The sequence below is a fragment of the Vigna radiata genome, chromosome 8 (genome assembly GCF_000741045.1).
Source record: "Vigna radiata var. radiata cultivar VC1973A chromosome 8, Vradiata_ver6, whole genome shotgun sequence".
Taxonomy (NCBI): Eukaryota; Viridiplantae; Streptophyta; class Magnoliopsida; order Fabales; family Fabaceae; genus Vigna; species Vigna radiata.
In genome coordinates, this window is record NC_028358.1 from 29,718,577 (window position 1) to 29,731,933 (window position 13,357).

Genomic DNA, 13,357 nt, shown 5'->3' on the forward strand with positions numbered 1-13,357 from the left:
TAAAAGATTTAAGGATAGAAGGAAGGCCAGTGGTAGAGTTCATGATGGAGGCCATCACTAACATCCAACCTACCTCCCTGCAATCATTAAGTTTGTGGAATTGTTCCACAGCCATATCGTTTCCAGGTGATCGTCTTCCTGCATCGCTGAAAAGTCTGTATATCCGTGGTTTAAAGAAGCTGAAATTTCCGGTGCAACACAAACACGAATTACTGGAGTCACTAACAATGATTAATAGTTGTGATTCCCTGAAGTCTCTCCCACTGATTAACTTTCCAAATCTCATAGATCTTAAAATCGAAGACTGTGAAAATATGGAGTCACTTTTGGTCTTAGGGTCAGAGTCGTTGAAGAGTCTGAATTATTTTGAGATAGGTCGTTGCCCCAACTTTGCATCATTCCCGGGAGAAGGATTGTGTATGCCCAATTTGACTCGTTTCATTATTTATGATTGTGACAAGTTGAAGACATTGCCCGATCAGATGGAAACTGTTTTCCCAAAGATGGAATATCTTCACATATCCAACTGTCAACAAATTGAGTCATTCCCTGGAGGAGGTATGCCACCTAACTTGAGAACATTTTATATAAAAAATTGTGTGAAACTACTGAGCAACCAAGCATGGGAATGCATGGACATGGTTACCTCTCTCGAAGTGTGGGGTCCATGTGAGGGCATCAAATCCTTCCCAAAGGAAAGTTTGCTGCCTCCCTCCCTTGTGTCTCTGCATCTATATGCTTTGTCTAGTCTGGAAACGTTGGATTGCAAGGGGCTTCTCCATCTCACATCACTCCAACAATTAGACATTGTAAAGTGTCAAAAGCTGGAGAATATTGCGGGAGAAAAGCTGCCTCTCTCTCTAAAAGAATTAAACATGTGTGAATGTCCCTTGCTGAAACAACGATGCCACAAAAAGGACCGTCAAATGTGGCCTAAAATCTGCCATGTCCGTCGCATAAAGATTGACTATAGATGGATTTAACGAGCATGGATGATGAGAAGGTAATTCTCCTTCTTTCACTTACATCATCAACCTCTAACCATGAAAAACTATTTTTGTCTGTGTTTTCATTTCTTGTCGTTCTCCTTTCAAATTTAACTTAATTAATATTGCATTCAACCAGTCTTAAATTAGTTGATTGTTCAGTTCCATACTTGACTGGAATTGCAAGCGTAAACGAAACCTAATATTTTGTACAAATTTTATTTACAGTGCTGAGCATTCATATCATTTTAATTCGAACGTACTCAATGCGTAAGTGAGGAGTGGTCTTTTTCTTATTCTTTGCAGTGTGCCTGTGTGATCAGTGCCAAGATTTTGCTTGTCATTGTGCAGAACAGTGAAAAGGTTGCATACTCTTTAACTGCTAGACATGTCTGAAGTGCTGTTTTTCTCAATAATTGTAGATGAAGATGGCAGAGTGGCTGAGATAAGGGGAGAGGGGGCAATGAAAAATCCAAAAGAATAACACCGATCAATTACAGTGTCAGGAGTATAGCACCTGGAAAAACATCAGCATGCAGGCACTAAGTAATGAGGGCTGGGATAGGTAATAACTATGAAAGTCACAGAGATCATCATCCCAGCGTTACAGTTGAACCATAACTGAAAAATTATGTCATGCTTCACACTATTTCTCTGCTATATGTTACTACATTAAGTTTTACCTTTTCCTTTTTTTATAAATTGTGTTCCGAACTATAAATGGTGATTATCTTTTTGAAAATGGATTTATGTATAACCTTAGATACCATTTTGAAAAGTCTGAACATTTTATTCACTCCATTCTTGAACGTGATATTTGTACCAATTTATATACATATATTATAAATAGTAATGTAGATCTCCAATACTATCTCTAATGTGTATACTAAGTGAAATCCATTTTTGACTGAATCTTGTTGCCAGTGTTCAAAAGGAAACTGAAGAAGACGAGGAATCACCATTTTCACAAAGCTTTTGGTGCTCAGTATCAGAGTCGAGATGGTGGTTTAATCAGACTTTCATCAAACTTCAAGAAGAAACGGTTGGAACCCTAGCAATTCAGGTTTATTTGAAGGGAGTGAGTCATTTTTTATGATTACAACATTGTTGGGTCTACGACAGGATGTATGTTTGGTTTCCCGTTTGCAAGACACCAAACAAAAGTTCATGCTTTTAGAAACTGAAAATAGAGAAGTACTTTTATGTTGTGAGTGAAAAGCTTCCAAAACACCCAAAAACTCTGACTTAAAATTTGAAGAACTGAAACTCTAAATTCTAAGAACACACTGTAATACTGAAGTATTTAAACTTGACAATTTTCAGTACAGACAAGTACTTGTTGTCTTTCGTTGGCTTTGCTGTTACCTTACAGGAAATAAGTGAAAAGCATTGCTCCTAATGCCATGCCAAAACAAAGATATGAATTTTTCATGATTTACTGTTATTCTACCTCAAGGCAAAATATTTGAAAAACAAAAGAAGAAACTTGAAAGTTGAAAGCATATACAAGTTATAACTAAAGATGCAGCAATGACAAATATTTCACTATTGAAGAATAAATTACCGATTCTGGATTTAACATAAGAACTGGAATTCTCATGAACCCGTAAAAGGAAATTCATTAATGAAATGAAGAAAATATTATAGGAGACATACAATACTTCCAAAAGCATGCGTATAGAAAAGTGTCAATATATCTGTAAAACACTATTTATGGCGATGGTAATTGTTAAGAATTAAGAATAGCAAAGTTTTGACTTATAAGCTTATAACCATACTATCATGTTATATGCCTTCCTTCATTTTGCCTGTCTTTTTCTATTTTTTTCATAGACAACATTTTTTATGAAATAATAGAATAGATATTAATATAAGAACATTATACAATCCATTTTCTTAGACAACACGTTTTTAATGAAATAATCAAATAAGATATCAGTCACAAACTTATTATTGAAATATATAATATTTCTAGACACATCCGGATAAATAAATTTTGTTGCTACCATAAGGGTGAACCATAAAATAGGAGTATCCAAATTTATAGTTTATCAAAGTTGTCACATAGTCTAGTTTTTTAACTGATATATGGCACAATAAAATAAACACGATCATCAGTTAAGTTTCATCCGTATTTAACAGTAATAATTAACATAAAATTATAAAACACTAGAGTCAAAAGGGATTTGAAGAAACACTTTGGTCTAGTTGTCATGACAAGAACAGAGTACTTAAAGACCCATCAGACCTTCATTATGCCAACTGCCATACTCTAAGGTACAACAAGCATCAACCACTCACCACTTCCCCACAATGAAAAATTGCTTTCATCAAATGATAGCGCAAGTAACTGCAGCAAAATCGTCGATGCTTGCATTACTAAATAATATATACATACAACACTTGACAGACTTAAATAATGGTATATTTCGAAATAATAAAGAGTAAATAGGTAATTGAATACAAATTTACGAATGACCGTAACAACTCAAGATGTATCATCAAACATCCTTCTAAATTAAACATACAAGAATTCAATTCTAAACTCATAATGATATATTTGTGTACATGAGACGGAAAAGCTCTCTGCTTGAACAGTGACTTTACCCTATTAATTCAATAAAGTATAAGGATTCTTACTGCACTAAATTCATAGCTTGGACTAAAGCTTATATACGACACATTATTTTGTCTTTTGCAAGATTCAGTGATCCATGTTCTGATATTGATGTTTTTGAGACAGCCAAATTTCCAAGAACTTTCTTGCCGATCAATTATAGAGATTGTCCATTCAACAACGAAAAGGCACCACGTATTATAGTGTCTATGCTTAAGTACTTGAGAGTTTTAAATTTTAGTAACTTCCAAGGTGAGCTTGTTCTGCCTGATTCAATCGGTGAATTGATTCATTTGCGTTATTTAAATCTCAATGGTACATCTATAGCAATGCTGCCAGAATCATTGTGTAATCTGTACAATCTACAAACTTTGAAGTTGGGTTTTTGCTATAATCTGATTGAGTTACCTAGAAACATTCAAAATCTTGTAAACTTGCGTCATCTTCAAATTTTTAGTCCTTTCATAAAAGAAATGCCTAAAAGAATGGGGAAACTAAATCAATTACACGACTTGGATTGTTATGTTGTGGGCAAGGATAAAGAGAATAGCATTAAAGAACTGGGAGGACTTCCAAATCTCCATGGTTCGTTTTCTATTATGAAATTAGAGAATGTTACCAAAGGTGAAGAAGCACTAGAGGCCAGGATAATGGATAAGAAGCACATTACCTGTCTATATTTGATGTGGTCTCCTAATGATGATATCATCGACTTCCAAATTGAATTAGATGTACTCAGCAAGTTACAACCTCACCAAGATCTGAAATCGCTGAAAATAAGTGGTTATAGAGGAACAAGATTTCCAGAATGGGTGGGAAATTTTTCTTATCAAAATATAACTAGTCTAAATTTAGAACGTTGTAACAACTGTTGCATGCTTCCTTCACTTGGGCAATTACCGTCTCTCAGTAACCTTGTTATTTCAAACATGAATTTGGTAAAGGCTATTGATGCAGGCTTTTATAAGAAGGATGGTTGTTCATCTGTGACGCCCTTTCCATCCCTTGAATATCTATCCTTTTATAATATGCCTTGTTGGGAGGTGTGGAATGCTTTTGATTCAGAAGCTTTTCCTGTGCTCGAGGATCTTCATATTACAAACTGCCCCAACCTAAGGGGATATTTGCCAAAATATCTACGTGCTCTGAAAACACTCTGCATTGAAAATTGTGAGCTTCTTGTTTCTTCTGTCCCAATGGCTCCCACCCTTCGGAAGTTAAACATAGGTAAGAGTAACAAAGTAGCGTTTCATGAGTTTCCTCATTTGGTAAAAGATTTAAGGATAGAAGGAAGGCCAGTGGTAGAGTTCATGATGGAGGCCATCACTAACATCCAACCTACCTCCCTGCAATCATTAAGTTTGTGGAATTGTTCCACAGCCATATCGTTTCCAGGTGATCGTCTTCCTGCATCGCTGAAAAGTCTGTATATCCGTGGTTTAAAGAAGCTGAAATTTCCGGTGCAACACAAACACGAATTACTGGAGTCACTAACAATGATTAATAGTTGTGATTCCCTGAAGTCTCTCCCACTGATTAACTTTCCAAATCTCATAGATCTTAAAATCGAAGACTGTGAAAATATGGAGTCACTTTTGGTCTTAGGGTCAGAGTCGTTGAAGAGTCTGAATTATTTTGAGATAGGTCGTTGCCCCAACTTTGCATCATTCCCGGGAGAAGGATTGTGTATGCCCAATTTGACTCGTTTCATTATTTATGATTGTGACAAGTTGAAGACATTGCCCGATCAGATGGAAACTGTTTTCCCAAAGATGGAATATCTTCACATATCCAACTGTCAACAAATTGAGTCATTCCCTGGAGGAGGTATGCCACCTAACTTGAGAACATTTTATATAAAAAATTGTGTGAAACTACTGAGCAACCAAGCATGGGAATGCATGGACATGGTTACCTCTCTCGAAGTGTGGGGTCCATGTGAGGGCATCAAATCCTTCCCAAAGGAAAGTTTGCTGCCTCCCTCCCTTGTGTCTCTGCATCTATATGCTTTGTCTAGTCTGGAAACGTTGGATTGCAAGGGGCTTCTCCATCTCACATCACTCCAACAATTAGACATTGTAAAGTGTCAAAAGCTGGAGAATATTGCGGGAGAAAAGCTGCCTCTCTCTCTAAAAGAATTAAACATGTGTGAATGTCCCTTGCTGAAACAACGATGCCACAAAAAGGACCGTCAAATGTGGCCTAAAATCTGCCATGTCCGTCGCATAAAGATTGACTATAGATGGATTTAACGAGCATGGATGATGAGAAGGTAATTCTCCTTCTTTCACTTACATCATCAACCTCTAACCATGAAAAACTATTTTTGTCTGTGTTTTCATTTCTTGTCGTTCTCCTTTCAAATTTAACTTAATTAATATTGCATTCAACCAGTCTTAAATTAGTTGATTGTTCAGTTCCATACTTGACTGGAATTGCAAGCGTAAACGAAACCTAATATTTTGTACAAATTTTATTTACAGTGCTGAGCATTCATATCATTTTAATTCGAACGTACTCAATGCGTAAGTGAGGAGTGGTCTTTTTCTTATTCTTTGCAGTGTGCCTGTGTGATCAGTGCCAAGATTTTGCTTGTCATTGTGCAGAACAGTGAAAAGGTTGCATACTCTTTAACTGCTAGACATGTCTGAAGTGCTGTTTTTCTCAATAATTGTAGATGAAGATGGCAGAGTGGCTGAGATAAGGGGAGAGGGGGCAATGAAAAATCCAAAAGAATAACACCGATCAATTACAGTGTCAGGAGTATAGCACCTGGAAAAACATCAGCATGCAGGCACTAAGTAATGAGGGCTGGGATAGGTAATAACTATGAAAGTCACAGAGATCATCATCCCAGCGTTACAGTTGAACCATAACTGAAAAATTATGTCATGCTTCACACTATTTCTCTGCTATATGTTACTACATTAAGTTTTACCTTTTCCTTTTTTTATAAATTGTGTTCCGAACTATAAATGGTGATTATCTTTTTGAAAATGGATTTATGTATAACCTTAGATACCATTTTGAAAAGTCTGAACATTTTATTCACTCCATTCTTGAACGTGATATTTGTACCAATTTATATACATATATTATAAATAGTAATGTAGATCTCCAATACTATCTCTAATGTGTATACTAAGTGAAATCCATTTTTGACTGAATCTTGTTGCCAGTGTTCAAAAGGAAACTGAAGAAGACGAGGAATCACCATTTTCACAAAGCTTTTGGTGCTCAGTATCAGAGTCGAGATGGTGGTTTAATCAGACTTTCATCAAACTTCAAGAAGAAACGGTTGGAACCCTAGCAATTCAGGTTTATTTGAAGGGAGTGAGTCATTTTTTATGATTACAACATTGTTGGGTCTACGACAGGATGTATGTTTGGTTTCCCGTTTGCAAGACACCAAACAAAAGTTCATGCTTTTAGAAACTGAAAATAGAGAAGTACTTTTATGTTGTGAGTGAAAAGCTTCCAAAACACCCAAAAACTCTGACTTAAAATTTGAAGAACTGAAACTCTAAATTCTAAGAACACACTGTAATACTGAAGTATTTAAACTTGACAATTTTCAGTACAGACAAGTACTTGTTGTCTTTCGTTGGCTTTGCTGTTACCTTACAGGAAATAAGTGAAAAGCATTGCTCCTAATGCCATGCCAAAACAAAGATATGAATTTTTCATGATTTACTGTTATTCTACCTCAAGGCAAAATATTTGAAAAACAAAAGAAGAAACTTGAAAGTTGAAAGCATATACAAGTTATAACTAAAGATGCAGCAATGACAAATATTTCACTATTGAAGAATAAATTACCGATTTTTTGATTTAACATAAGAACTGGAATTCTCATGAACCCGTAAAAGGAAATTCATTAATTAAATGAAGAAAATATTATAGGAGACATACAACACTTCCAAAAGCATGTGTATAGAAAAGTGTCAACATATGTGTAGAACACTCTTTATGTCATTGTTAAGAATTAAGAATTGCAAAGTTTTGACCTATAAGCTTATAACCATAATATCATGTTATATAGCTTCCTCCATTTTGCTTGTCTTTTTCTATTTTTTTTCATTGAGAACATTTTTTATGAAATAATAGAATAGATATTAATATAAGAACATTATACAATTCACTTTCTTAGACAACATTTTTTTAATGAAATAATCAAATAAGATATCAGTCACAAACTTATTATTGAAATATATAATATTTCTAGACACATCTGGATAAATAAATTTTGTTGCTACTATAAGGGTGAACCATAAAATAGGAGTATCCAAATTTATAGTTTATCAAAGTTGTCACATAGTCTAGTTTTTTAACTGATAATGCCAAGAGGTAATATGGCACATTAAAATAAACACGATCATCAGTTAAGTTTCATAGGTATTTAACAGTAATAATTAACATAAAATTATCAAACACTAGAGTCAAAAGGGATTTGAAGAACACTTGTCCAGTTGTCATGACAAGAACAGAGTACTTAAAGACCCAACAGACCTTGATTATGCCAACTGTCATACTCTAAGGTACATTAAGCATCAACCACTTACCACTTCCCCATAACGAAAAATTGCTTTCATCAAATGATAGCGCAAGTAACTGCAGCAAAATCGTCGATGCTTGCATTACTAAATAATATATACATACAACACTTGATAGACTTAAATAATGGTATATTTCCAAGTAACAAAGAATAAATTAAACATACAAAATGTATCATCAAACATCCTTCTAAATTAAACATACAAGAATTCAGTTCTAAACTCAAAATGATAATATTTGTGTACAAGTGTAAGCCCATCAGCTCCAACAACTCTTATTGACTCATGTTAACTCTATGACAGTCGTAATAAGATCAAATATCGTTTCTCATGAATACAAACTTCATTCCTAGATACAAGTTCCATTAGGGATCTTGTTCTAAATTTAGGTTTCAAAAGATATTTTTTAATACCTAATGAACTAAGTATCAATTTATGAATGGCAACCAAGCATTAAGTAAAGAAACAATAATACTAGCCTTTAATGGAAGAAGCAAATATAGATATTTCAAATCATTTACAAAATACACAAGAGTTTAGTGTCTACATCTACCCACAACAAAAAGGGCTTAGGTCTTTATTGTCATGAAGAGCCTAAGCTTACAAAATAAAAGATGAAGAAGATGAAGATACACAAAGAAGAAGGGATGTTTCCCACAAGCCCTAACAAACCTCTAAACTCTCGCTAATAATGTATTTCGTGCTTTTAATCATCCAAAGGTCGCTTTCCTTTAAGCAACCAAGAACAAATAGGGAAATATTGTCACACCAACATAACTACTGCTCATCACATCCTTCGTATCTTTCACACTACGTTGAATTGCGCTTAGTGCTGGCTTCCTGGTGCTCAACGTCGACTTTTGTGAATAGAATGACACTTGGTGCCGTCTTCCTATTGGTCAACGGTGTATACAAGGATGTCATATCTTGCCTCTATAATTTTGGCACTCAACGGAGGGGTGCTCAACACCAGATAAAATTCATGATCTCCCATTTTTGTTGTTCTTGTTTCTCTAGGTTGCTAACTTCTTTGGTTTTGAGGAAAAAACTTCTTATTACTAAATTAGACACAAAATATGGAGATTAATGGTGTAATTAGATTAATATAACTCAAAATGTAATTATTTACAAAAAGTAAGATAAAATTGAAAATTAAAAAGGTTGAAAGCTAGAAAAGAATTGATTTTGTTAATAAAATATGAGATAAAGATAAAAATTAATATTATCAACTCACCGGATAAAAAAAATAATCACAATTAATGACAAGTACAATCACAATTAATGGTTGCAAATCCATTATAACCTGCCATATATCCATCCAGAGCAAGCAACATTAATGATTATCATAATTGGAAACTAGAATAACCGAAATCAAATAAAACTATTTTATATAGAATGAAGTTACTATACAAAAATAAAATTATGTAATATTTTTTAACACATAAATTAAATACGTTAGGAATAACTTTTAAAACACTAGAAAAATAATAGGGGTTCGTAGTTACGATTTTTTTATTAACTTTTAAAATTTTTTCACGGTTTATAACAAAAACTATGTCTAACATTTTTTTAACTTATTATCCGGCCGTCGTTTAATGAACCCACAGGTAATCATTAAATATTTTCTATCATCTCTAGTTCTACGCCTTCATTCCTGTTTCTCTGCCTCTATATGATCTCATTTTTCTCCAATTATATTCCTTTCTTGTATCATTTGTTCATTTTCAAACAGCGCTGCTAAACATTAATAGCGGAGAACCGCCGAAAATAATAGAAGTTTTACGAAAACAGCCAAGAATAATAGAAGTTTTTAGAAACTGCCAAAAATAACAGATTTTACAAAAATCGTCAGAAATAGTCAAAGTTTTCTGAAAACCGCCTCTATTTCCAGAAGTTTCTTCCAAAACTGCCGGAAATGTATTGATAGCTCAATTTTTTATTTTTATTTATCAATATATCCTTTTTCCAAATCATTCCATCAAATATATATGCTCAACCCACATCAAATATTTATCAATAAATCCTTTTCCCAAGGGCAGAAAGTTAGTTGCTTCTCTCAGACTATATATATATATATATATATATATATATATATATATATATATATATATATATATTTGATGACTCTTGCTTCCTTTCAATTTGTATAATAAATGACTACAACTAGAAAAATATGGTTTTCAGACATCTCACTATCTTAGCTAACAAATAAAGAGAATGATGAAAGATTGTTCCAATAGATCAACACCATGAGCCTTATTATGGGTACAGAATCTTGCATAACTGATCACTTTTCTTGAGCCTTTTAGCCTCCAATAATTTACTGGTCAAATATGAGTAGTTTCAACCAGCCTATGGCTTGCACTATTTCTTATTTAAGATAAAAAAAATTGAGTGATTTAAGCAAGAAAATAATTTTATCATTTTCGACAGTGTTGCTATTTTTACCAAGTATATTGAACAAATATTTTATCAATGTTGTAATTCATACTTTCAGAACACAAGTATGAAATAGTGAAAATTTTACAAGAAAAGAAACATGTTGGGATGACCGGAAATGGAGTAAACGATGCCCCAGCGTTGAAGAAAGCAGATATCGGAATAGCTGTGTCAGATGCTACAGATGCTGCAAGAAGTGCTGCTGTTTTGGTCTTAACCAAGCCTGGGTTAAGTGTCATTGTTAGTGCTGTGTTAACAAGCAGAACTATATTCCAAAGAATGAAAAATTATACAGTTGAGTGTGTAGTATTCCTCTTCTTTTGCACTATGATAGAAATATTCTCCTTTCACCTTTTAATACATTATGTAGCCTCAACAAGAAAGCAAGACTCTTAGGAGCTAGACGAATATAGTCAAAGTGTCTAACTGAAACCTAGATTGTTCAAACCACCAGTCATTATAAATGTATCAATCGGTAATAACTCGGAGTGTTTTTCATGATAATATTTATTTGATGCTCATTTGATTCCTACTAATTTTATCTTTTACCATCTTTCTCAATCTTTTGTATGAAGTTTTTTAGTCATAAAGAACAATTAAACTACAGAACATCTCCCAAATTCCATGAAAGCATCAGAACATATGCCAAAAATCAATAGAATTCGAACATAATTTCTTACCTCTGCACCAAGCTTATTATAGATACCATTTTCGGTCAACATGGCAACAAACAAGACAGCACCATAAAATCCAAATCAAATGAAACTCATTCATCAGAAACAACCATATTAATATTTAGAAACAGCAATATTAAAACCAGAACTATATTTAAGAGAGACTAACAAGGAAAGTGATTCAAAAGATGAAATATACATGGAGACTGGCTCAGGAACTGATGAGGATGAAAACTTAAACTGTTTTGATACTGACATATGATTTCTTTATTATCATATAGTAACCACAATAAAGAAAACTTAAACTAAAAATTTGTAAGAAGGAAATGGATTTGATTTTGACCGTAAATAAAACTTAATATAATAAGTTATTAATTAGAATAATAATATCTCTAAGATATTAAATCTTATAAATCGCATTTACAATATTACTACTTTACTTATTATGTAACGAGTAAATTAAGACTGTTATAATCAGTGATCCTCAAATATATTTTGTATTAATAATAATTTAAAATAATAATGAAAACAGTAATGTGACACCTAAGAGAAAAATCAAAGCATGCCTTTTAAAAACAATACAAACTTACTAAACTTTTTGTAAGTACAGACACTAGCAAACAATCTTTGCTATATCAAATCAACACAGTAATAGCAACGTCCCCCACATAGACATTATCGAAATCAATTCAACATCTTTAAGGCTAATTTAAAGCACATCCATCATTTCAAAATTAACTGCTGAAATATACTATTACACACGTAGCATAGTTTTAGGAAGCAAGATACAACAAAAGATTAAAAAAATTATCTCAATCAATTCAACACAATAGCTTATAAATATGATATCCATGAAACCTTTACAATCGTTAATTAGAACAATTAAAAAGAAAACAAAGAGCACATAAACAATATAATAAAACCTCTGTTGTCACATTTATCACAAAGGAAACAGTGAATATAGTAGCATCAACAAAGAAAAATAAGTCATGTCAAACTGCTTTACAGGAAACAATACATAATGATTCATTCATGTAAATATAGCCCCCACCCAAAACGATGAGTTTCTTCCTTTAGCTGATTCCATAAATTCATTAGTACAAAAGGTAACGTGATACAGATTGATGCTAACTTATGGCAAGATGACCATTGAACATAGCTTCAAAAAGATTGTCAACTTAAATTTCACCAAGCCAAAAAAATTCCTCCTCTTTTTCAAACACTAAAAACAAAACTACATTAATCTTACACTGGGGAATCTCTTTATGTTCGCAACGAACCAACGGAACTCTTATGTACCTACCTCTATACCATAATGTTCATTAATGAATTCAGATGTGAACTCAACTTTGGTCAAGACCATTGTGTTTCTGAATATCAGACAGCAGATTGTTTACTTTGGCAGACCGTGAAAGGTAAGGTGCAGAGATAATACAGCAGAGAACAATAATTGAAGTAATTAATATCTTGTTATTCATTCTACATCAAAATATCAAATTATAAGCACGAAGCGGACCTCATTCTTCCACGCTCATTCTTATTGTTTAAGCAGTTTCATTGTAACAGAGGATCGTATTTTGCCTCATCAATTTTCATGTCTTTAACCGTATAAAATACTTTTAGGACTTTCTTTGCAAAATGGAAAAACTGGAATCCAATAGCTTTATGTCAATTAATTAGTTCCTTATAATGGTTAGGTACATCATCGTAGCTTTAACCCACTAGTGGGGAACAAAAAGAAGAGTCTTTAGAAAAGCATCCAATGAAGAGCCTTGTCTTTTAGAAAACATAAAATAATCAGCACTTCTACGTTGAGCTAAGAGATAAACTGAAGAGTATTTCTCCTCGTAAAAGTACACCTTATCAACGACCAACCCAACTTTTGCTTCTAGTTCATTTCCTTTGCATTTCTACTCTGATCATCATTTGTTCGTTCCTGAGATCATGGCATTAGCCGTGGTAGGTGGTGCTCTTCTCTCTGCTTTCCTTGACGTTCTTTTTGACAGGCTAGCTTCCCCTGAGCTTGTCGGCCTGATCCGTGGAAAGAAGCCTGACAAGTTGCTTCAAAAGGTGGAGAACCAGCTGATA

At 33.5% G+C, this 13,357-nt stretch overlaps 2 protein-coding genes across 2 annotated transcripts; both read left to right on the plus strand.

The window, feature by feature from the left end:
- The first annotated feature begins 44 nt into the window (after nucleotides 1-44).
- Nucleotides 45-1,120, plus strand: LOC111242286 (putative disease resistance protein At3g14460). The gene has a single exon (XM_022784808.1). It carries the CDS (start codon nucleotides 45-47, stop codon nucleotides 981-983), a length of 939 nt encoding a protein of 312 aa, XP_022640529.1. The 3' UTR covers nucleotides 984-1,120.
- Nucleotides 1,121-2,699: 1,579 nt separating this feature from the next.
- On the plus strand, nucleotides 2,700-7,166 carry LOC106770492 (putative disease resistance protein At3g14460). Its single transcript, XM_022784809.1, has 4 exons — nucleotides 2,700-2,708; nucleotides 3,612-5,875; nucleotides 6,281-6,423; nucleotides 6,783-7,166. Exons 1-2 carry the CDS (start codon nucleotides 2,700-2,702, stop codon nucleotides 5,853-5,855), a joined length of 2,253 nt encoding a protein of 750 aa, XP_022640530.1. The 3' UTR covers nucleotides 5,856-5,875; nucleotides 6,281-6,423; nucleotides 6,783-7,166.
- The last annotated feature ends 6,191 nt before the right edge of the window (nucleotides 7,167-13,357 follow it).